Source organism: Zalophus californianus, chromosome 1, assembly GCF_009762305.2.
Source record: "Zalophus californianus isolate mZalCal1 chromosome 1, mZalCal1.pri.v2, whole genome shotgun sequence".
NCBI classification, from domain to species: Eukaryota; Metazoa; Chordata; class Mammalia; order Carnivora; family Otariidae; genus Zalophus; species Zalophus californianus.
The window spans coordinates 146093940-146118757 of record NC_045595.1 but is presented as its reverse complement, the minus strand read 5'-3'; the positions used below and the strand labels follow the sequence as shown (position 1 = coordinate 146118757).

Below are 24818 nucleotides of genomic sequence, written 5' to 3'. Positions count from 1 at the left end.
CCAGTTTTGTTAATCTCCAAATCCAGATCTTACATCACTCCCTTGCTTCAGACCTTTCCCCTCCTAGTCCCAGGCCAAAACATCCAGTGATAAAAAGTCACGTGAGGACTTGGCCTCCGTGAGATCAATAATTTGATGCAAAAGTTAACACCTTCCACCCTGACCTCCTATACTAAAACTCTAGGATCTCTTCATCCCTTGGAGAACCCACTACAGGGCTGGCTTTCCAACGTTAGCACTTCAGCACAGAGGCCTTCATCCTTCTGTTTACTCAGAGCAGCCTTCAGGGCCTTCTAACTGGCTCTTGAAACAAGCCAATCTTGCTTTCCTACAACTTGGTCTGTTCAAAGTTCTGTCTCATAACAACCTTACATCTGTTTGGTTTTTGTGCTTTTACCCGTAATCCCTGTTCAAGAGATTAACATCTTTGGACAAATGTCTAGAACGGTATCTTAACAGGTATCAAGTACAGCAATGTCCAGGTGAACCTTCTGTTTGGTGGAAATATTCTATATCTGCACTGTCCAATAGGTAGTAGCCTTGTTATTAAAACTCATGATACCTAATTGAAGATGTTTTAGCAAATACATTCAACTGCTAATTAAACTAATTGAGAACAATTCTACGTTGAGACTGATAATAAGGGAGCATGCAATAACTGCATGTGTCTAACTTCTTAAAACATTTTAAGCACTCTAGGTCTCAAAATTGATGAAAGAAGATCTAAGATATAACTTTAGAGTTCAGACTTACCTCACAAAAACAGAAAGAAACTGCTGGGATTCCAGAATACGCAAGGAAAGGGAAAGCAGCATTATCCAAAGAAAATTCCTCTCTGCAAGGAAAGCAAGAATGTGTCTCTAGAAAGTTTTCTAAGGAGCAAACTGTGCTATCATGCAACCCTACCCCTATCCCCAAATAAATTCTTAAATTGACTCTAAGTACAGGTAAGCACACTGCAAGGTTAGGTTTAGATTTCTACCTAACACAGCAGGTGCTACTGGATGATTCTGCTTTTCTATAAGCTGTTCATTCACTTTTCTCAACTTACACTTTGTTCATCCAGTTGCTGTCCCGATAAAGAGACTGCTTAGTAACCGGATGTTTCACCTGTAAAATAAAAAATTAATTTGTCACTAAAATGAATCTTTCTGGACATAGTTATTCAGGCTGGTCAAAAACATATTCAGATCTCTAAACATTTGTTAAAAAAAATCTACTGTATCTTCTTGAAAAAAATTTAAGACTGTTAAAAAATCTCAAATTTCTAGTTACTCCTACTAGACTCATGCTGTCATGGTTCCTTCAGTTACAAGGAGAAAAAAATGTTCTCCTTCTTTAACCATTTTAAAGGTGGGTTAGCCGCAATTTTAAAAGCCCTTTCTAGCCTTCATGATAGGCCTATCTTGTTTCTGTTTTTTTTTGCCTTGTAGCTCATTTTATACTACTGCAGCCTAACCTGCAAACACATTACACTGCCTTGCTGGAGACTCTACAGCAATTCCTAGTTTCCCATAGGATCGAGGTCAAGTTCTCTGACGCTTGTTCTGTCTTTAATCATTCCAGAGGCGCCTGAGTGGCTCAGCTGGTTAAACGTCTGCCTTGGACTCAGGTCATGATCTCAGAATCCTCAGCAGGGAGTCTGATTCTCCCTCTCCCTCTGTGCTCTCTCAAGGAAATAAATAAAATCCTTAAAAAAAAAATCATTACCAATATATATGGCCTCTAAGCCCATTGAGCCAAATCTCATTCCTCCCAGTTGCAAAACTTGGTTACTTATGATGGTTTAAACGTCATTTTCCATCTTATTGTAAATTAGATGAAAAAGCAAGTTACAGATTTTGTAATTAGGTATATACTCACATCTTTCATCGTTTTCTCAATAAGCGAATACAACAGTGGGCTGGCCGAAACCTTGAAGTTGTTGGTACCTGCAAAGAGATTATTTTAAAAACACTGCCCCTTCTCTAGTCAAGTAATTTTCACATGGCAGCTTCTACAACCAAAAGTACTCAACAAAAAAGGAAGACGATGACTTAGATGAGTGGCCAAATACAACTATCCTCTTCGAGAACTAGAGAAAAACAGTGATTTAAGAGCCAACTTCTTTAGTAACTGCTAGCCCTAATCTGACTCGACTGAAGCTCCTAGTCCTGAGCTGGCAGATGACAGTGTTAACGATTGTTTCCGGTGCCTTTCTAGTTCAGCTAATTAGGGCAGTTATCTGCTAGCCGTCTACTTGCCACACTCCGCACATCCTGCCGTCTGGGTAAGATGACAATAACGACGAATCTAGTGCAAATTTAGTTCAATTCTAACTCCTTCCTTTTTCTTTCCAATGCGATATTTTACTATTCTCAGTTCATCCGCTGGCTACCTCTGCACTTTTAATAACATTCAAATTCTTTTAGCAGTTTGACTATCTGGTATTTCTGTTCGTGATGACACCATCTAGCTAGATGTGAATTAGTCCCTAGAAATACCGTTCTATACAGTATGGTTTAGTTCCTTCTGGTGTAAAAAACAATCCAGACTCATGGTTCTCTTTAGTGCCTCAGAATCACCTGAGTGCTTGTTAAAACACAGCCTGCTGGACTTGTACTCCAGTTTCAGACTCAAAAGGTCTGAAATTTTACATTGCTAACAGCTAACAGTTCCCAGGTGATCCGAATGCTGCTAATTGAGGACCACACTGGGAACTGTTGCATTCAACAAGGCAACCTGCACCCATTCTACAACTGAATGGACTACTAAGAGAAAGCTAAGTCAGTCTTAATCAGGGAATGGACAATGTAAATTATAGAAAATAATGAGTGTTGCTGTAAAAAGCTTTCTTCTGTTTTATAAGTAATTTATCTAAATTCATAAACAGCTAATGAAAAGGATACTTACCAAGAATAGCTTTATCCAGATTAATGTACGTGAAAGCCTTTAAATGCAGGGAGGAAAGGTATCCCTGAAAGAGAAGGAAAAATACTAAATGTACTAATATGAATTAATCCAATTGTCACATGGAGCAGCTATTATTAGGGGCATCTTTTTAAATTTAGAGTCTATTGAGATTAAATATACAAAGGCAAAAATGATATACAGTTGACCTCCCTAACGTGGGAGTCAGGGCACTAACCCCCTCCCCACGCAACTGAAAATCCACGTATAACTTTTGACCCCCCAAAACTGAACTACGAATAGCTTATTGTTGACTGGAAGCTTTACTAATAACATAAATAGTTGATCAACACTTATTTTGTATGTTATATGTATTATATATTGTATTCTTACAGTAAAATAAGCTAAAGAAAAGAAAATGCTAAGAAAATCCTAAGAAAGAGAAAATACATTTAGAGGACTATACTGTATTTATATATAAAAAAAAATCCATGCATAAGTGGACCCGCACAGTTCACATCTGTGTCGTTCAGGATCAACTGTAATCAAATCTAAAAGAGTATGGTTTCTGGAGGACAAATTAAGCCAAAACAAGTTCAGCTGCCCATTCTGGGTATGGGTGCTGTACAGGTAATACCTCTAGCCATTCAGTGGCACCAATTGCTCCAAAGTCGCCAGCACTCCAGCTGGCAAAGACAATGCTTCTGCTGGGTCTAAAGCCATCTAAAAGGTAACAAAAAGTTGTTTTATCTTAGGACAGGTTACAGGTAGGCAACTGACTTAAGATGAGATCAGAAATTTCTAATTCAAGACAGCAGATTAAAAACTATTTCTTTCCCTTTTGAGGCCCCAGGTGAAAGAACAACAACAGAAAGAATAAAAATAAATTTTAAAAGTAATCTACAAAGAACAGGATAAAAGATCATTTGCAAAAAAGATTTCAAATACATGGTAGGGACCAGTTTTTATAGGAAGTCACTTTTCTCCCAACTCCATTCTTTGAGCCCCTTAACATCTGGACCAAGAAATACTTGAAATCATGGTGCAACTACAACGTGTACCTTCTCTGAAAACAATCTGCGTAGAGGTCAATCACTTAAAAAGCTGGGTTACTTCCACAAACAATTGTTATGAAATAGAATACAAATTCACACATTTAAGTTATAAGAAAGAGTTTTCAGAGGAATTACATTAATGACAGCTCCTTTTGGGACTATATGTACCACTGCCCTCCATTCCTCCCCTTTCCTTGGGTATGTATTTTTTTGTATTATATACTTTTGCATAAAAGTTAAGCACTACAACTTACCCTCTGACCCAAAGATTCAAGAAGGTGATGGTTTGTGTGTGTGTGGGGGGGGGTATGTGTAGAGGAATGGCCAAGTACCAAGGGAGAAAGGCTTGAAAGTGTTTATATATTATAAATACATATGAACATACCTAGTATTCTAAGTATAATATATAAAATTACATACTATAACTTTATAACAAAATTATAGAAAATTAGTACAGAGGTATACCACTGCTTGCTTTAAAATAGATTCCTTAGAGACCATGCTAGATTTGCCATATCATTCTGAATATGTCAAACTAAGAATTAGGGTCCAATACAATACTTTTTTGGTGTCTCAAAAAGGAGCTGATACCCAATGCAATGAAGACACTGCATGGAAAGCTGTTTCAGTCAAAGGCAGATCCAACAAAAGATGATCTGCTTTGTACCTAAGAACTCAGAGCCCAGCGTAAGTGAACCATAATAATATAGGCGAAAGTGAGAAATCATATAATATTTAGAACTATACATAGCACATAGATATTCAAGTTCCCAAAATTTGTACTCTACCTTTTAAGACCATATCAGAAAATATCCGGGCAAGCTCCAATAGGAGAGCTGTTCCTACGCTAGACTTTGCAGCTCCAGGACCCCAGGCATCCCTCTGAGCCCCTATTACAACATAGCGATCTTAAAAAGAAAAAGAAAAGATAAATTATACAATCAACTTTTAAACTGTTTTCTAATATTGAACTCTAGAATAATCATGTTAGTAAAAAGGGTAAAAATGCAGTATATGCTCTAAGGGTAAATAAAATATTTCATATCTGACTTAGGACTCCAGAAATTAAAAATTCACATGACAATGCTAATCTCTTTTTCCTTATTAGTATTGCTACTCTTTCCACATTACCAATTAAGTTTACTCATCGGCTACCTATCAGTGCCCACTAATAGTTTAATAAGCAACCAAAATCCATGGGCTTTTTTTTTTTTAAAGATTTCATCCATTTATTTGACAGAGACACAGCGAGAGAGGGAACACAAGCAGGGAGAGCGGGAGAGGGAGAAACAGGCCTCCCGCCGAGCAGAGAGCCCAACGCGGGGCTCGATCCCAGGACTCCGGGACCACGACCCAAGCCGAAGGCAGACGCCCAACGACTGAGCCACCCAGGCACGCCCCACGGGCTTTCTTTACTAAATGATATGACTGTTAGATTCTACATAAACAGATGGCCTATTCAAGGGGTCAGTGGTAAATCACAGCCTGCGTGCGCATTCATTACGTATCATTTATGGCTGTTTTCACGCTGCCACGTTGGAGTTAAGTAGCTGCAACAGACTGATAGCCTGCAACAGGTTTATTATCTGCCCCCTTTGAGAAGAAATGTGCTTACTGCTGTTCTATTCAATAACTTAAAAAACATTTTCTAATCTTAATGGTCAATTTTTGACAAGTTAATTTCCTAGGGTCTTATTATCTCCCAATAAAACTGACACCTAAACAGTTCGCTTTAGGACAGACAAGAGTTAGCATTCCACAAAACCAAGCCAAAGCCAGCCTTCCTGCACTCCCTCTTCCCTCTTCTGGCCACATTCTTAAGAACTAGGAAAACACAAACAAACAAACAAAACAAAAACAAGGGTCTTTACCAGGTTCTTCAAAACCTTTAATAACTCCAAAAACGTTAAAAATTCTTATCTCTTTCAGCACATTGTTCACAGTGAGCTTCACATTCCTGTTCTGGGAAGTCTCCAGCCTGCACGAGGAGTCTATTTCCCAAGCAGAAGGACAGTCTCCTTCCATATTTCTAGAAGAAGAAAACAGACATCAGAGTTCTGAGTTACTGTTGCTTCCCCCAAGGCTTTCAAAATCAGTCTTCCTTACTGCCCAGGGAAGGTCCAGGCTAGGAGGACATACAAAGAAAATGTATACAAAATTTACTTCTTGATGGCCATCTGTATCTTACTCTGACCTGTAGGCAATCATTTGAAAATCAGTTACCTCCAAGTTTAACCAGTGTTTAAAAAAATTTCTCTACCTGTCCTCATCTGACACGTGCCTTTTTTTTAAAAGATTTTATTGACACGTGCATTTCTGCCAGAGACAGTTATAATTTACATTTTAAGTAGATACCAAGATGGACTCAGAATGAAGTTTTTTTTTTTTTTTCCACAAAACAACTTTTATTTGAGGCAAGAAGTCTGGATGAAAGGGTTAAAGTTCCCAGCAGCCAACATCCAGTCGTTAGTGGCACTATTTCAACTCTGTAGACTCAACCTGGAGGGGAAGAGGCACCAAGAGCTTCAAAACTCAGCATTGAAGGGATAGTCCTTGTGGGAAGCACAGCTCACCAAGGCACACACCCGCCAGTTCTGGTTGTAGCTGAGTAAGGTGGTCATATCCACGCTGCTCAGTTCAAAGTCAAAGACCTGAAAGTTCTCAGCAATGTGTTCGGGTGTCATGGACTTGGGGATCACAACCAAATTCCTCTGCATGGGGAACCGGATCAGAACCTGCGCCGTGGTTTTCTTGTGCTTAGCTGCGATAGCTTTGATCCTGGGATCCTCCAACAGGGAAGGGTCCTCAGGCTTGGCCCAGGGCCTGTCAGGAGAGCCGAGCGGGCTGTAGGCAGTCACCACGATGCCTTTGGACTGGCAGTACTGGATTAACTTCTCCTGAGTGAGATACGGGTGGCACTCGATCTGGTTAACAGCCGGCTTATATTTTAAGCCAGGTTTGTTTAAGATCTTCTCGACTTGGAGATGGTTGAAGTTGGAGACTCCAATAGCTTTCACCAGCCCTTCATCCATCAGCTCTTCCCTGGCCTCCCACGTGTCCACAAAATTGGTGTCGCTGGGAATCACATTGCCTTCCCCATTCAGTGGGAAATATTCCTTCCCGTGCTTGAAGCTGGTTGGCCAGTGAATAAGGTAGAGGTCCAGGTAGTCCAGCTTCAGGTCACTGAGCGTCTTCTGGCAAGCTCCCTTCACCATGCTCTTCTCATGGAATGTGCACCACAGCTTGCTGACGATGAAGAGGTCCTCACGCTTCACCACCTGCTCCTTGAGCTTCTCCTGGATGGCCAACCCCACCTCATTCTTGTTCTGGTACACGTGAGCACAGTTGATGTGGTGGTACCCAAGGTCAATCGCCATCTTCACAGCCTCGGTCACTTTGCCTGGAGGGGACTTCCAGGTGCCCAGCCCCATGATGGGCATCTTGGCGCCGGTGTAGAGCACGAGGTGGCTGGCCATGACTGCTGAGATCCACAGGCCCACTCCCGAAGACCACCCAGAATGAAGTTCTTGCATACAAGCCCATTAACACATCCCCATGTTTCCTCACTCTCTCTACTAACCAGTATACATTCTTATCTTAGTTATAAAAGAATATTTTCATGCTGCTAATAGTTAGGTATCTTCCCCTATCAAATTCCTCATGTTATCCAAACAATGACTGCTCTACTTACAGAAGTATGTCAAAACATTATTACCCCCCACAACAGAACAATAAAATAGGGAGCTGGCTTCACAGGTTAGGGAAGACTTGTAAGCGGTGGTAAGAACGATAAAAATCACCTATTAAAAATGCTTCGCAGATAGCATTGTTACTAGTCGCATAGTATTATACAGGTATCCTTACATGTAGATGCTCTTCATTTGAAACCAATCACCCTGTTAAGTAGAATATATTTCAACTATCTAAGTCAAAGAAACATGATCAGTGGGGTTAGAGTAACTTGTTCTACGTCACACAGCAAATAAATGTTCACATAAGTGTCTTGAGACTAGATCTACATCCTGTGCCAATACCAGGTGGGAAATACGTCCAGATCAAGATAAAAGTTAATGACAATTACTCTAATCAGACTGGGTTCTCTTATTAAAGAGGGATACTAAAACATTAGGGAGGATATCCAGGACTAACCATGACTGTAAAGCATCTGGAAACTGTCATGAGAACTGAAGATATTCAATCTACGGACTAGAAAACTTGAATTGTTCTGTTGTTAAGAAGAAACTCTAGAACTAATAGGTGTTACAGGGAATAAGATTTCAGCTCAACATGAATTCTGACAGACCTACTCCAATAACTGAATGGGTTGCCATAGGCAACAAAGTGCTTTACCTCAGGAAGTCCTCAAGCAGAAGCTATGCCAGGAACAGTATACAAGGAATTCAGTGGGTAAATTGAACAAGGACTCACTGAGTTTATAAATCCAATGTCTAATTATTAAGATCACCTTATGGAGGAAAAAAATTCATATTTATCTGCAAGTTAACAGCTATCCACCCCATGAAATGCCAAATATGGAAAATTATAGCCAATTGTTTTAAATGTTATAAAATTAACTGAAATGATTACTATTCCTTTCTAAGCATAAAACCAGTTTTCAAATAAGAGAACCTTCCAATAAGAACTTACTCAAACAACTTTTCTGCAGCAGCTCTGGAAATTGTTTGGACAGGAATGCTGGGCAATCCTGATGACTGAGATGGTGGAAACTGAGTGTGATTGAAAGAAGGGAATCCAGGTGTGTACGGGTCACCTGTTCCCAGGTGAGCCTAGTAAAACAAAAGAATAATGTGCTCTGTCAGGCATTTGTTCAAGAAATCCCTAGAAGATTCAGATTCAGCATGAGGGTATAGCCTAAATTTAGTTTAGCACCTCAAAGCCTGAAGGTCTGAGTGGCTCTACAACATGTTACTCTTGTTTTTATATAGCATATGCCAAATTCCCAATTCAAGACACTGTTGAGAAGGTTCCGTTAGCAATAATAACTACGTCTCAAAGTCACATAATCCATCTTCTTGTCAGTGCTAGACTCTCCCAGAAAAAAAAAGAGCATTTAAGGAAGGCACGTTATACTACTAATACAGATGGAACCCAGCAACATTTGTAGAATCCAAAAACTCATTTTCTTAAGAAAAACACTCACGGGGCGCCTGGGTGGCTCAGTCGGTTAAGTGTCTGCCTTCGGCTCAGGTCATGATCCCAGGGTCCTGGGATTGAGCCCCACATCAGGCTCCCTGCTCGGCGGGGAGCCTGCTTCTCCCTCTGCCTCTGCCTGCCTGCCTGCCTACTTGTGCTCTCTCTCTGTCAAATAAATAAAATAAAATCTTAAAAAAAAAAAAAAAAAAACACTCACATGTCCAAAGACTGGAACCTCTGCATTAACAATGGGAAATCTAGACTGATCCATGTATATCAAGACACCAATTGCATTGAAACTTTGAGCATTTGCAACCTAAAGGAAAACATGTAAAGATCAGAAAGTGAAGATGTAATCACACAAAATTAGAAGACTATGCATTGGGCTTTATGCTAAAAGACAAAGGGTTAGAGAGGACTGCACTGAAACTCCCCAATGTTTCAAATAGCTTATACATTGAGACAAACTTCTTGCCTTAACTAACTCATCAAGGAGTTTCAAAGACAAATAATAAAAACCCATCCAACACAACCACTGTCTTTTGCTATGTTCCATTCTAGGTGCTTATGGAGCTTTGACTTTTAATTTTCCTTTTCATAAAACATAGAACTGAATTCTATACATACATAAAACTGGGTTATATAGAACGTAACAATTAAAGCACCTTAATTTAACAATAATTTAACAATCCTATATAACAACAGAATATTGTTATTCTAAATTTAAACTGCTTTCACTTAAGCATTTCTGATTACTTCTTTTTCACTGAAAGACAATGACTGCAGAATACTCCAAGTGGCTCTGCCATAGTTTTACAAGTGTCCTACAGTTTAGAGAATTGGAACTTATGTAATTTGTTGAACATTTTAATAAATTATGTTATTAGGTATTGAGAGTTTAAGACTGACAGTTTTCAGAATGTAAAAAGAATCAATACCATTTAAATGAAGAAAAGCATGATACCAATGTACTCAATAACTTATACTCACCTTTTCAGCAAAAGTGATTTTCCCTGCTCTAACGATCACTAAAGATCCATTCACAGGAGATTTTAAATTCTCAAAGTCTTTTTTGGTGCCAAAATTAGCATGGACCAGTCTACCCTAGAATAAAGACATCAAGACATCAGAGTTAATGAGCATTATGGTAATTAGAACAGCCATAGAGTCTGAGACAGGATGGTTTTACATTTCAACCCCAAGAGAGAAAACAAAAAGACAAAAAGGAGATGAAAGCCTAGAAAGGATGTAAGAGAGTTCTAGTCGAACCGGTCACAGTTATCAGGAGTGAATCAAGACTTCTGGCCTCCTATATTCACGTCTGGTAACATCACATGCTGCCTTTAATCTAATTCGCATTGACCTATTGACATTTAATCTCTTTTACATTGCTTCCAGTATTTTGGGAGAAGAGAAAAGCAAACAGAATATGATAAACAAAGAGACACATACCAATATAAATACTGTAGGCTAGCCCTGGCAGCACCAATTACATAAATTTCCTAACATCTGAATGCTAGATAATTGAGGACATACATAGGAATGGGTCTTAACTGAAAGTTCTGATAATAAACCCGTGTGAAAACTGTTGAACACTATCTACTACAATAAAGTGACTTGCACAGATCAACTTTTAGATGTTTATAAAAGCTGTCTCATAATGTTCCTAAAATTTATTAACAGAGCTATAAACTGACATTGACAAGCAAATATCCAAATATAGAAAGCTTGCGGATGAACAAAAACCCTGTGTTTTTATTTTTTTTTAATTAATTAATTTATTTGAGAGAGAGAGAAAGGGGGGGTTGGGAGGAGGGGGAGAGGGAGAGGGAGAGAGAGTGTCAAGCAGACTCCGTGCTCAGCGTGGGGCCCCACACAGGGCTCAATCTCACCACCCTGAGATCAAGACCTGAGCTGAAACCAAGAGTCGGATGCTTAACTGACTGTGCCCCAGGTGCTCCCAAACCCTCAATATTCTTGGCCAGAAGTCCACCCACCTCCAAACCCCTAGCTTGTAGGTAGGCAGGGAAAGTGATATGGCACACGTAAGACTTCATCTGGCTGGGAAGGCATCCGTTAGACAGACCCCTGATATACAAACATGTTTTTTCACCTGAAAAACCTAGATAGATCTGTTTTTCAATTTCTGTAGTAGTTTGGCCATATTTGCCTAAATTTCAAAAGATCAAGCATTAAAAATTCAAGCTAAGACTAGACTCCAGCCAAGATGGTTACTTCTATCTGTCCCCACATGGTATCTTGATATTCACATTCATTCAGCAAACACCACCCTGTGTCAGGCACTGTCCAGGGCTCTGTGACATAGCAGTACCTAAAGCCAACCTCTAGCCCTTCGTGTAGCTTACATGCTAGCATGGAAACAAATGTCAGGTGTGTCCCATGAAGAAAAATAAAGCAGGGTAAGGGGAAGTGATTGGAGGAAGGCCATTTTTAACAAGATAATCAAGGAAGACGTCCCTAAAGAAGGGAAGAAGTGGAGAAGAGATTTGCACAAAATGAGGAACAGGCCATGTTGGTATTTAAGGAAAGAGTGGGGCCGGCAGAAGGAAAGGTAAGTTTTATAAAGGCCTTGAGGTGGGAGCATGCCTGCATTTCAGAGTTTGAGGAACACCCAGGGAAGCTGGGGTGGCCAGAGCACAGTGAAGGAGGAAAAGAGAAGGAGGATGACTTAGGGCCTTGCTGTCCTAGATGAGGACCTGGGATTTTACTTTCACTGTGGCATAGGAGGGTAGAGAACAAGAGCATCTCATGATCACTTTCATTTTACAAGTAAATTTACACCAAAATCGTAAGAAAAGTAACGACAAGGAGTTTCTGAGTTATTCAGTAGGGAAAAAAATCTCATGCATTGTTTTGCCTTACTTACAGTAACTGTCGCTGCCTTACTGTATGCCACGTAACCCTCAGGACTCTCCACCAGGTATACCACGCCACTGTCCGTGCCCACTATGGTCACCGAGTTTTGAGCACTGCTAAAAAAGATTAAGTTAAAGTGAAGCTGAAGCTAAGGACAACCTTGGGGAAAAAAATTAAATGGCTTTAATATATTTAGCATTTGACTTGCATTATTTACTTTGAAAGTCTCTGCTATATTAGCACACCTGAAAACAGCTATTTATATAAAATCAGTTTACCATCTTTCAACATACCTGCTTTTGACCTGAATCTTAATAAAATGTTCATCATGCCAGATTTTGCTAAGTAGAAATGCACGGAACTGATTCTCAATGAAAAAAGCAAGGCTTTCATCTTTTTGAGATCCTGCCTCACGAGGGACATACGAATTTTCATTCAGCAGCCTAGAGGAAAAACCGTCACTGTTAAATGAACTGAAATTTAATTTAAAATAAACAGTGAACTCAAATATCAAGCAAATTGTTTTAAAAGCATAACTCATACTACTCATCATAGCTAAATTAACTGTGACCCAAAATTTCTGGGCTGACTAAAGACAAACTTAGAAAAAAAATGGCCAAATATCTGAAGGAATTTATGTCTTCAGCTTGTTAAAAACTCTTTATCCAAAGTAAAGTGGTCCTTCAGGAGCCCCATCCTAAGGGGGTACCTGCTTAGGGTAGTTTTAGGGGAAATGAGTAGTTTCCAAGAGATCCGTTGTAAGCAAAATGAAAGATAGTGTTACTGTTGGTGAACTCAATAAGTACAGCTTTAATTTTCACCTACTTTGAAGCGAAACTACTCCTTGTTCTGATTTCCTACGTCTCATTGTAAATATATATAGATCATATAGATTTTTTTTTTGTAAACTACACTCTCATTTTATCTATAATGCCTGGTATAGTATACACAAAAGTATTCACTAGATGAAGTAAAAATGCCAAGATTCCTAAGCTAAGACTAAGAGAATTATTGTACCACTGCAACTGTAGGAAGCCAGCTAATAGGTGAAAGATGAATACATTCTTTACACAGAGTTAGCTAAGTGTCTACGGAAGATCTTAAAAACCAAAGGACAGAAACCTTAAGGACACGTCTTAGTGTATGGATTAATGAGAACAAGAAGAAATCAAGGAATACTAAAGACATGATATGTCTCTATATCAAGTCAGGCAGTCAAGTTAGTCCTGATCTAAAGAGCGAAGAACGCTACTGATACCCTTCTGGATAGTAGCAAAGTTCAGCATGACTTACAAGGGGTTAAGATGAAAAATCAAAGCAGAAGAAAGTTTGACAGCAAGCAACAAGCTACAAAGAGCCTGATGACAAAAAGATCAAAGACCTACAAATTTTTTAAAGAAAAAGGAGTGTCCTCACACTTCTCCCCATCCAACATAGTTTGAATTCACTAACTGTTTACCCTCCAGCTGAACACAGGAAGCCTCCCCTAACTCTAAGAGGGCTTTCCTCCAGACTGTCTGTTGTGTTGCACTGCTCTGAGTAATTGGTATTTGTTTAGGTACTGACATTAAATTTCTGAAGTAGCTCAAGCTTACCTGATGGTGGTGAGGAAGTTTGTGTTACTCAGTCTCTGTGACAACATTGTTTTGAGGTCCGCCCAAAATAAGCGAGAAGGAGTTTCAGGGAAGTACTCTTCAGTTTCGGAAGGTTCTGTTCCCTCTACCCCCAGAGGCCCCGTTCCTGATGGTCTCTCACACTCAGCTCTTGGTTCTACACGTTTACAATAGCCCAAGTAGCCAATCATAAAGCCTAAGGATAAAAAGTTTCATGGCTGAACTCACAGGATTTTCCTTTATAATATATTCCCATAAGAACTGTTAATATTTTCAGCTAAGCCTTAAAAATACAGGTTTATTCAAATTGTAAGCAGTTTGAAAGTAAATAATGAATCTCAGTTTTGTGTAATTTTCAACCATTCAATCTAATAAATCATACAGTTGACTCTTGAACAATGTGGGGGGGTGGGTTTAGGGTGTAGACCACACACACAGTAAAAAATCTGCATATAACTTTTGACTCTCCAAAAACGTAACTACTAATAGTCCACTGTTGACCAGAAGCCTTATGATGACATAAACGACTGATTAACATATATTTTGTATTTTATAGGTATTATACAGTACATTCTTACAACAATACCTATCTTTTTCTTAACTTTTTCAGTATTTCTAGGCTACACAGGTGGTAAGTTTTTTCAAACTGTCACACATTTCCAAAAAATTTTCCAATATATTTACTGAAAAAAATCTGCATATAAGTGGGCCCACACAGATCAAGCCCATGTTGTTCAAGAGTCAAATGTATAAAAACTCTAAATAGTTACCTTTCCATTTTGGGTTTTTTTTTTTCCGTGCATTTAAATAATCTCTACACCCAACATAGGGCTTGAACTCATGACCCTTCCAAGATCAAGAGTCACATGCTCTATTGACTAAGCCAGCCACGTGTCTCTAAATAGTTACCTTAAGATATGGGTAACTTTTCTTCCCAGAAGCCTTCCTTGAATCCTTAGGGCAAGCTTCTATGCTACAAATATCCTGTGAGTATTTCTAGTATAACATTTGCACATTACAACGAAATGATTCATGTGTCTTTCTCCCCCCACCAGGCTCAACTCAAGGCAGGCCTAGAATCTTCTTCATCATTGTATTCCTAGTGCCTAGCATAATGGCACATAAAAAGGTACAAAATAAGTTTGCTTGGCTGAATTAACACCCTTCCTAGAGTCAGTACAAGGAACATTTAAGTTTTGAATGGACACTCTTACCAATCAAGAAAAAGAGGACTACAGCAATAGTCCCATAGCACATAAATCCATTAAGCCTTTTTGGTTTTGTGACACTGGCATGATTACCCCTCACGTTATTGTCAACATTTTCTTCTTCATCTGCAGCTAGTTTCATCTCCACATGACTGTTATCACCATCTACTTGCCGTGCCAGACTAAACCGGGTATAGGACAATGGTTCTCCACCAAACTGAGGTTTGAAAAAAGAGAGAAAGAAAGCATTATGAAAGAGAAGAAAGGGAAGAGGAACATTTACAAAAAGTTTGGTTGGGTACTGTACTTATTATTGGGCCATTATTAGGACTTGCTATATATTCTTAAGAAAAAAAGAAGTTCCTCTTTCAAAGCGACATGCTTCCCTATGCCAGTTCTGTCCAAGACAGATGAAGGCTAGATCACACACTGGCCTTCCTCTCACTCAGCCTTTTCATTCAGGGTGTCTGTTATGTATGTCTACTAACGTAGCTATGTATTTTGAACAGTGCTTTCTTCAGTTCCTCTTATCCACTTGGCTGTCCCCCTCCCAGCACACCCAAAAAACACCCTGGAAGTTCTTATAGGATTTTCCAAGTCCACTCTACTCAAGACTGAATATACCCTTCCTTTGTGGGATCAGTTACATCTCAAGACCACCGCTTCAACATAAACAAATACTTTATGATACCTTTGAATATTACTTCATGCTTACTGGGTGAGAGTCATTCTTGTATACTTCATATTCTCACAAACTGGTGACAAGAAATACAACCTAAAATATCTTACCAAGGTAGAGAATGCTGATCTGGCTTGATCCATCATTCTGAGCTGCCACACAGAAGAAGAGCCTAGTATTAAAACAGAAAATTAATATGCGACAGATACCACTATATCAGATAAGTGAGGGCTTTTCATTATCATGCTGGATTATTATACATCAAATTTACTTTTAAATATGTTATCACCTTCTAGAAAGAGTCTTTAACAAAGATACTTAGTTTATAGGACAAGTAAATTTAGTGTAATCCTTGATTAGATCCTGAATTGAGGTGGGGTGGGGGTGGGGACAGGGACAAAGAATATTGTTGGGAGAAATAAATCTAAATACAAACTATATACTGGATAACAGTACTGTATCAATGTTAGATTTGGAGAGTGCGATAATGGTCTTCTGTTTTTGGAGGAGAATGCCCTTGTGCTTAGGAAATTAATGCTGAAGATTTCAAGAATGAAGTATCAGGGAGCCTGGCTGGCTCAGTTGGAGGAGCATGCCACTCTTGATCTCAGGGTTGTGAGTTCAAGCCCTATGTTGGGTGTAGAGATTACTAAAAAAAACTAAATGAACTTAAAAAAATAATAAAGTATCATAAATTCTATTGTTATTTTTTTTAAGATTTTATTTATTTGACACACAGAGAGAGAGAGAGAGCACACAAGCAGGGGAAGCAGTAGAGGGAGAGGGAGAAGCAGGCTTCCTGCGGAGCAGGGAGCCCGATGTGGGGCTCGATCCCAGGACCCTGGGATCACGACCTGAGCTGAAGGCGGATGTTTAACCATCTGAGCCACCCAGGCGCCCCGCATCCTAACAGTTCAGTTTTAAAAAGTGTATAAGAAATAAAGCAAATGTGGCAACTGTTAATAACTGGTGAATCAGAGCAAAGGGTACATGGATATATTTACTCTACTACTCTTTCAATTTTTCCTATAGGCTTGAAATTTTTCAAAATTAAAAATGGGGGGGCACCTGGGTGGCTCAGTGGGTAAAGCGTCCGATTCTTGGTTTCAGCTCAGGTCATGATATCAGGGTCATGGGACTGAACCCCATGGTGGGAATCCACGCTCAGCAGGGAGTCTGCCTGAGATTCTCTTCCTCCCTCTCTCTCTGCTCCTCCCCTCCCCCCCAAAATAAATAATAAATCTTAAAAAATGTGGGAAAAATTAGTTAGAATGCCACCCATGTTAAGTAGATTTAAGTAACTGAATTTAGTAGTCAAAAGAACAAATACAAAAGACAATAGACTAGCACCTGAAAAAAAAAAAAAAAACTACAGTAGAACTAAGCCAAGAATGGTCATGCTACAAAGACCAGTAACAAAGCATCTCCAATAAAAATGAGCGAACACCTGATCCTTCTGAGTAAATGAACAGTTCTTACAAATGATCCGGAAGATCTTTGATGCAAAAAGAATAGACAAAAAAAGAAAAATACAGTAGGCAGACAAAGAGGCCAATTATCTGAGATGTTACATGTCTTGTTCAAGGCTGAAAACATAATCCAAAACTGAAGTTCAATGGATTACTGGGTTATAAAAATTGTGTTCTCATCTCCAGAAATTTAAGAAATTAATCTTAACCTTTGAATCACTATGTTCATGCCTAAAACTAATATAATATTGTATGTCAACTATACATCAACACATCAATTAAAATAAATAAATGACAACCATTTCATTATTTTTTTTTAGTTTTCCAGTCATCTCTACATCCAATGTGGGGCTTCAACTTACAACCCTGAGATCAAGAGTCACATGCTCTACCGACTGACTGAGCCAGCCAGGCACCCTGACAACCACTTTAAAAGTAAAAAACACCTCTGTAACCAAGAGAGTCCTATATTAAATTAAAACACAGGTATCAACTGAAATCTGGATTTTTCTAATTAATTTGATTTGAGTGCCTCTAGATGTTTGAAAGTTATATTATGTTGAAATATATAAAATGGCCACTTATTTCATACTATTTTAAGGCTTTTCCTATACTACAATTACACTTACTGCACATTTAACATCCACATGGCACAAAGCAAACTGTAAGATACATGCAGATTGTAAAAGACAGTATATAAACTGGCAATTAGAAAAGTCTCCTATCAAAACCTATTAACAACAACAACAAAAATTTAATCCCCAAGTTTTAAAGACCAGAGCTAAGAAGTAAGAGATCATCTTAGAAGCACAGTCTCTTGCCCTATCTGGTACAAAAAATTTATCACTATCACTGCACCAGAACGGTACAAACCCAATCACTAAAACCAGAACTAGAAGACTCCACCCTGAACCAATTTTAATCACCCTTTTCTAGGAAAGAGCAGCTTTCAAGTTTAATATTCTTCTGAATCAGCCATTCCTCAAGGTTTCTAGCTTTAAATTAATTTTGAGGCTAAAGTGACAACACTTTTAAATATATGATCTAAGGATTTAAACAAATGACGATGAAATTAAATGATTGCAAGTCTGCATAAAGAAGGATATTAATAGAATATAATTATGATTTTGTATAATTAAAATCAAAATACATTTTTTACTGAGAAAACCAGTATGTTATTTCTATTTCAATACCTAGACACAAAATTAAGATTATAACATAAAAGAAATCAAGTTAGAGGAAAAAAACTGTGACCTAGGCAATTCCCATTTTAACCTCATAATTTAATCCCACATCTATGAAGAACATGGTAATTCCATGATCTATAAAAGTTGTTCCTTAAGTTTTATATATAACAAATATGAATCATTCTTTCAAAATGACCTCACACACAGTAAAGCTCTGTATTTAAAAGAACCCCTTAATAAATTTTCTTGCAACTGAAATCACTTTAGTTTATGTGCTCTAAAAGCATGGGAGAAACTTTCCATACCAGTTATTACTGTCTATAAACAGGTAGTTATGTTAAAAGACATAAGGATATATGTATCGTGTACAGACTCCTGGTTTGGAGACACCCCAAAGTAGCTTAAGACCTCAGGGTAGTTACTGTATTTTAAAAAATTAAATAGAAATTAATGCCACATTTCCAGAAAGTAGGAATAAAACGATGTGAATTTAAAGAAGTTTAGGACTGTACTAGCTAGTACTTAACGCCAAACAACTTTTATATGGCTTATTTCAAGATATCACCACTGCTGATAATCTATAACAAGAGATAAACCAAACACCTTGATTTTTATACATATTAGCACCTTGTATATATTTAGTGCTCTCAGATAACTGGAAAACCTATTCAGTTTCTCACATTAATGAAAATTAAGCTAAGCAAAATAGAGCCCCCCATGTTTTGAACATGAAATGCAAAGAGGATCTGTAATGCGTTAATTGAGCCATGGGATGGAAGATAGGAAGTAGGCAAAGGTACTAGCTAGACAACAGTCCTAAACTTCTTTATAATTCGAATCGTTTTATTCCTACTTTCTGGAATGTGGCATTAATTTCTATTTAATTTTTTAAAATACAGTAACTACCTTGAGGTCTTAAGCTACTTTGGGGTGTCTCAAAACCAGGAGTCTGTACACAATACATACAGCTAAGGGTGGGGGGGATCATGTACCAAAATACACTGTCACCTGTGTATAAGATGCCCAAGACTGCTACTCCATTTTACCTGAAATAACAATAAACCACTTGTTTGTTATTATTGACAAGCCCACTTCCATTTAGAAAATGGACCATGGTTTCAAGTCCTTAGAGTTCACATAAAAGGAATTTCCTCTGTTTTTGAGGCTCTGTTCTAGAGAATTTCACTACCTAATAACCAACTGCCCTCCACTTTCCCCAAAATGAAACAGAATCCAGCCCCTGCCTCTACTAACATTCTTTCTTTGTTCTTGAACTTCGACTCCTTTCTTCCTGACTCAGCTCAGGGAACATCTTTAGGAAGGCTTTTCTGATTTTCCTGCCCTACACTTGATACAGATTTTACAAAAACTAGGGACGCCTGGGTGGCTCAGTCAGTTAAGCGTCTGCCTTCCGCTCGGGTTATGATCCCGGGGTCCTGGGATTGAGTCCCTCATCAGGCTCCCTGCTCAGCGGGGAGCCTGCTTCTCCCTCTACCCCCACCCCCTGCTCATGCTCTCTGTCAAATAAATAAATTAAAATCTTTAAAAAAAAAAGAATTTACAAAGAATAACAAAGAATAAAGATATTTTATTTCTTAACAGCATTGGGGCATGCTTAATGTATATGAAGTTCATTTGTCATATCATTTGGAAATTACATAAAAAATATAATGAAAATCTTATACCTGGAATCTTCTCCCATTCCTGCTACTATTCTGGTTTATCCTGGAACCATTGGGCAAAGCACGGATAGTAGGGAGGTTTTAAAAAGTAGAAAAACTGAGCCTCAATGGCTCAGTCGGTTGGGCCTCTGACACTTGGTTTTGGCTCAGGTCATGATCTCAGAGTGGTGGGATTGCGACAGGCATCCAGCAGCAGATCTCTGAGCTCCGCTAAAGAGTTGGCTTGAGATTCTTTCCTTCTCCTCCTCCCTCTGCCCCTGCCCCCACTTGTGTGTGTTCTCTGTCTCTCAAATAAATAAATAAAATCTTAAGGAAAAAAAAAAGGCAGAAAAACTTTAAATGTTACCTGGTAGGGCTCCAAGTTCTTAAGCAATTGATTATGGATACCCATTTTGCAAACTGTTTCCCTATTCATTTGCAGGTGAAAATGAAAAGGTTACATGAATTTACAAAGCTTCTGCAGAGCCCTCAGGACACATATAATTGTGTACACCCAGGATGACTTGTAAAGAGATGGACAAGGTCTCTCCTAGTTTTAAGGGTCTAAAATGAAAAGGCTGTGCGGTGTCTGGGAGGCTTAGTCGCTTGAGCATCTGACTCTTGGTTTCAGCTCAGGTCATGATCTCATGGGTAGTGAGACTGAGCCAGAGAGAGGCACTCAGCAGGGAGGCTGCTTGAAGATTCTCTCCCTCTGCCCCTCCCCCCAAATAAATAAATAAATCTTTTAAAAAAATGAAAAGGCCGTGGAGGAAAACAAGGAGAATCTTCATTTCTATTCAGCTTTCTGTAAAAAGACTGCCCAACTCAAAGGTCAGGACCACCTGAGGTCATTGCCATCTACCTGTATGGTATTCATCTGAGAGAGCCCACAAGAAGCACACAGAGAAGAGTTCCAAAAGGCCTCAGAGGATCATTTTTAACTAGATTTCACCGTTGTCCGATTCAAGTTTCATCAGGAACCTTGCTCCATTATAGATAAAGTACATTATCAGAGGCAAATAAGTGCCACAACTTAGGGCAGAGTCAGTGGAGTCGTTGTCTCTACCCAACAATCTTCAGCACAGGCTAACTTCACAACCATTACTTCAAAAAAACATTCCACCAAAGAAAAATTACAGGGTGCTATGCTATATGTAAATTTTTGGAAAATATTTCATATCGATAAAGTTTTTTTAATTCTAGGTCTTCTTGTGAAGTATACTGAGTTCATTATAATCCAAAACGGAGAAAAAACCCCAGCAGGGCCAACAAGTACTGTAGATAGCCTAACCTTGAGTTTTGCAATAGAAAACAACTTCGGGAAATCACCTTAAACGTCTTTGTCGGCTGGGTGATAGACATTGGGGAGGGTATGTGCTATGGTGAGCGCTGTGAATTGTGCAAGACTGTTGAATTACAGATCTGTACTTCTGAAACAAATAATGCAAGATATGTTAAGAAAAAAGAAAAAGAACAAGATAGCAGGAGGGGAAGAATGAAGGGGAGTAAGTCTGAGGGGGAGACGAACCATGAGAGACGATGGACTCTGAAAAACAAACTGAGGGTTCTAGAGGGGAGGGGGGTGGGGGGATGGGTTAGCCTGGTGATGGGTATTAAGGAGGGCACGTTCTGCGTGGAGCACTGGGTGTTATGCACAAACAATAAATCACGGAACACTACATCAAGAACTAATGATGTATGGTGATTAACATAATAATAAAAAATTTAAAAAAAAGTCTTTGTCAGTAAGGTCAACCCCCTCAGCTCAGCCGCAAATGAATCAGCATCTAGTATTCCAACTCATATCTAAGCCTAGAATAAAGGTATCAGGTATCCAAATACCTCTGAAAGAGGACAATCTCCTACTTCAATCCTCTTACCCCACCTCCCAGAAAAGAAAGCAAAGGCAATTAAGTTCCCTGAAAAATGTTAACCGAAAAGTCAAGTCACAAAATATTATTTTCTTACTTACCCTACCCACTACTACCTTAGAGAGCCATCCACTAGAAACACTAATAAAATGGGCTTCTAAGGCATTTATCAATATAGCACAGCCTTTTAGCCATATCGCTAATTTCCTGAAAGCAAAAGCCAATTCCAATCCAAACAGCTTTTACTCAGCCTCTAGACCATAGCTTTCACAAAGCCTAAGTCAGATTATTTCTGCGTCTCCCACCTTACAACAAGGAGAGCCTAGCAATCAGAATAATCTTCGAGTCAATACCTGCGGAGTTCAGGGGGCTTCTGCCTGGGGAAAACGGAGAACCCACACACAAGGCCAGCGGCACCGCTGGAAGATCAGGACGTACCAGGGTTCAAACGCACGGCTTACAGAAACTCCCATCAAATTCCCAGGACACACTAGTAACCGAGTCGAGGACAGCTCTGTCCCTTTCAGCAGTGAGACCAGGGCCCGCGTAGGCCCCGAGAGGGAAGGGCTACAAGCTCAAGGTCACCCATGCACCCCTACAGCAATTCCCTGCGGACACTTCCCGGAGCGGCCACGTGCTCCCCGCAGAGCGGGTCTACGCTGCGGCAGCGTGGCTCGCACTCCAGCGCCCGCGGCCTAGGGTTGTCCCACGAGGTCCCGCATCTTTTAAGGACGAGCTAGGGAGGACAAGGGATCCGGGTGGGCCTGAGGACCGGAAGCAGAACGGCGGGGTGAGAGCGACAGTGGGGTACCCCTCATCTCGCCCTCAGTGCCCTAACGGAGAAACCATTCGCCGCTCCGCGATCGAGACAAGGCGCAGAAAGGCAGAGAGGACAGCCCTTCTCCGCACAGCGGCTCCACCTCGCTGCACCTGCAGCCCGCTCCCCGCGCCGCCGCGGCCCCTTCCAGACCCGCACACGGACCCCGCTCCATACCGCCCGCCCCTCTTAGAAGTCGCCGCAGCCTCCCCGCGCCCCCTGCGGCTCGCGGACGGTGCTGGACAGCACCCAGCGGTCTCCCGTGCGGCCCCGCCCTGCCGGCTGAGGAGAGGCCAGGAGGGCCGGCGAGATTCTAGCTTCGCCGCGTCACTTACACAGACACCCCCTCCGGCCGCTGCCGCCAGAGCCACCAAAGGCCGAAGCTGACGCTCTCTGGGGGATGTTCGCCCCCAATCGGCTGTTTATAGCTTGGACCCACCCTCTTCCGACCCCCCCCCCTCCCAGGCTTTGCGTCACTTCCTGTCTCACGTAGACCCAAGAGGAGCCCTGGAAATGGACTGCCTGGGGCGAGGGGTGCGCACGCACCGGCACTAGGACCCTCCGCCGCGGGGCGGGGCGGGGCGGGGCGTGGTCGGACGGAAAAGGCGCCAAGACTGCAGGTGCGGGGAGGAGCTGTGGGATGCGCGCGCTGGCTTTCTCTTCGCCGCCTTCCGCTGTGGCGCGCGCCGGCCGCAGCCCTGCTACCCGGATCCCGCCGTCTAACCTTGACCGACCTCCAGGCCCTGCAGTGCAAAGGCAAATGGTGTTGGCGTTTACTCCTAAATGTTGGGTACATACACGGAAATAATTCCGTAAAGTGTATATCCTTGTTGGAATATTAGGTAGCCACTAACGCCATATTGTATATATTTTGCTGCCTCTGAAATATTTAGGATAAGCAAAAAGGAAAAAAATTAAAAGCAAAATGCAAATTTGTACATAAGATGTGTAAAAGCTGCACATGGACCAAGACTGGCACAGTGCTTTGCATAATGTTTAATGCAAGAAGGAATGAAAGGGAAAATAGAAACAAGTGAGATTTATTAGGGGGATAGAATTGTAGATGAACTTTTATGTTCATTGCCATTATTGTTATTACAGAGTTGTGCAGTGTATAACAAACAAAATAGGATTCTTGTCATTTTTTAAACTCTTACCAACATCCACCCCCTCTCCCCGCCTCTAGGCGGTAATTTGCAGTCCAGGGAGGGAGATTCGACGATTTTTACAAACAGCTACAAAGCAAGAAAAGGATCCAGGGCCGTAAAAGGGTTACAGATAAAGCTCTTTCCAGGTCAGAGCCCCGAGGGACGCAGGACAGTCCTTTAAAATGCAAATCAGTTTCCTGGCTTCGGCCCCGGCTCTTTCCCCTATTCTGCGATATATTAGAGGAAATAACGCGGGGTTTGCACACCGCCCTTCACTTTGGCCCAGTTCTAAAATCTCTCCCCAGGGAGAAATATTTTTAAATCTTATAAGCAGGAGCTTCGCTGCATCTTAGTGGATCTACAGGGAAAAAGCGAAATCGGCGAATGGGATGGATATGGATTAGCTGTGGAGGCGCTGCCTTGAAATTCAGACAATGGGCCCCCCGAGTCTCTTCTCCCTTTCCTTGACTACTGGGATCTTTAACAATGCTAGAGTCTAGGTGAAAATCTTATAACCATATATGGAGAAATGGGCTTAGGAGACCACAGTCAGGAGGGAACCTATGAAAATCCAAATTAAAAAATTTACATTCACTGGTGCAGCCACTGTAGAAAACAGTATGAGGGTTCCTCAAAAAATTAAAAATAAAACTACCCTAGGGCCAAGTAATGGCACTACTGGTATTTACCAAAAACTACAAAAACATTAATTCAAAGGGATACATGCACCCCAATGTTTATTGCAGCATTATTTACATCATTTACAATAGCCAAATTATGGAAGAGCCTCAAGTGTCCACTGATAGATAAATGGCTAAAGAAGATGTGGTGTATCTATACAATGGAATACTTTTTAGCCATAAAGAGTGAAATCTTGCCATTTACAACAATATGCTTAGAGCTAGAGAGTATAATGCTAAGCAAAATAAGTCAGAGAAAGAGAAATACCATCTGATCTCACTCATATGTGGAAGTTAAAATACAAAATGAATGAGCAAAGGAAAAAAGAGAGGGAGAGACACACACACCAAGGCTCTTAACTATAGAGAACAAACTGATATTTGGGGGGGCAGGGGATGGGGATTAAAGAGTACACTCACCATGATGAAAAAAATAAAATAAAAAAAGTAACATGAAAAAAATTTACAGTCACTAAAATGAAACAATAAAGAAGACACTTTAAAGAGCAT

The 24818-nt window shown here is 40.3% G+C and overlaps 2 protein-coding genes across 5 annotated transcripts in view; both read right to left on the bottom strand.

The window, feature by feature from the left end:
- The window catches only part of TFRC (transferrin receptor), a 28668-nt gene extending 5747 nt beyond the window's left edge, over positions 1 to 22921 (bottom strand). Inside the window, exons 1-16 of one of the 4 annotated variants that reach the window (XM_027582295.1) lie at positions 22816 to 22921; positions 15586 to 15647; positions 14803 to 15013; positions 13571 to 13784; positions 12269 to 12418; positions 11986 to 12091; positions 10089 to 10202; positions 9316 to 9414; positions 8592 to 8731; positions 5816 to 5973; positions 4733 to 4852; positions 3527 to 3612; positions 2893 to 2956; positions 1864 to 1931; positions 1052 to 1110; positions 754 to 835 (exon numbers count right to left, since the gene is read on the bottom strand). In XM_027582295.1, the coding sequence (XP_027438096.1) occupies positions 754 to 835; positions 1052 to 1110; positions 1864 to 1931; positions 2893 to 2956; positions 3527 to 3612; positions 4733 to 4852; positions 5816 to 5973; positions 8592 to 8731; positions 9316 to 9414; positions 10089 to 10202; positions 11986 to 12091; positions 12269 to 12418; positions 13571 to 13784; positions 14803 to 15013; positions 15586 to 15621 (1707 nt within the window). In that variant the 5' untranslated portion in view covers positions 15622 to 15647; positions 22816 to 22921. Of the gene's footprint in view, positions 1 to 753; positions 836 to 1051; positions 1111 to 1863; positions 1932 to 2892; positions 2957 to 3526; positions 3613 to 4732; positions 4853 to 5815; positions 5974 to 8591; positions 8732 to 9315; positions 9415 to 10088; positions 10203 to 11985; positions 12092 to 12268; positions 12419 to 13570; positions 13785 to 14802; positions 15014 to 15585; positions 15648 to 21121; positions 21141 to 22101; positions 22121 to 22815 lie in introns of those variants that run through there. The other 3 variants (XM_027582298.1, XM_027582297.1, XM_027582296.1) reach the window with 3 other exon arrangements.
- Positions 6337 to 8553, bottom strand: LOC113916270 (aldo-keto reductase family 1 member B1-like). Its single transcript, XM_035726159.1, has one exon. The coding sequence runs from the start codon at positions 7475 to 7477 to the stop codon at positions 6470 to 6472; it is 1008 nt and encodes a 335-aa protein (XP_035582052.1). The 5' UTR covers positions 7478 to 8553; the 3' UTR covers positions 6337 to 6469.
- Positions 22922 to 24818: the final 1897 nt, after the last annotated feature.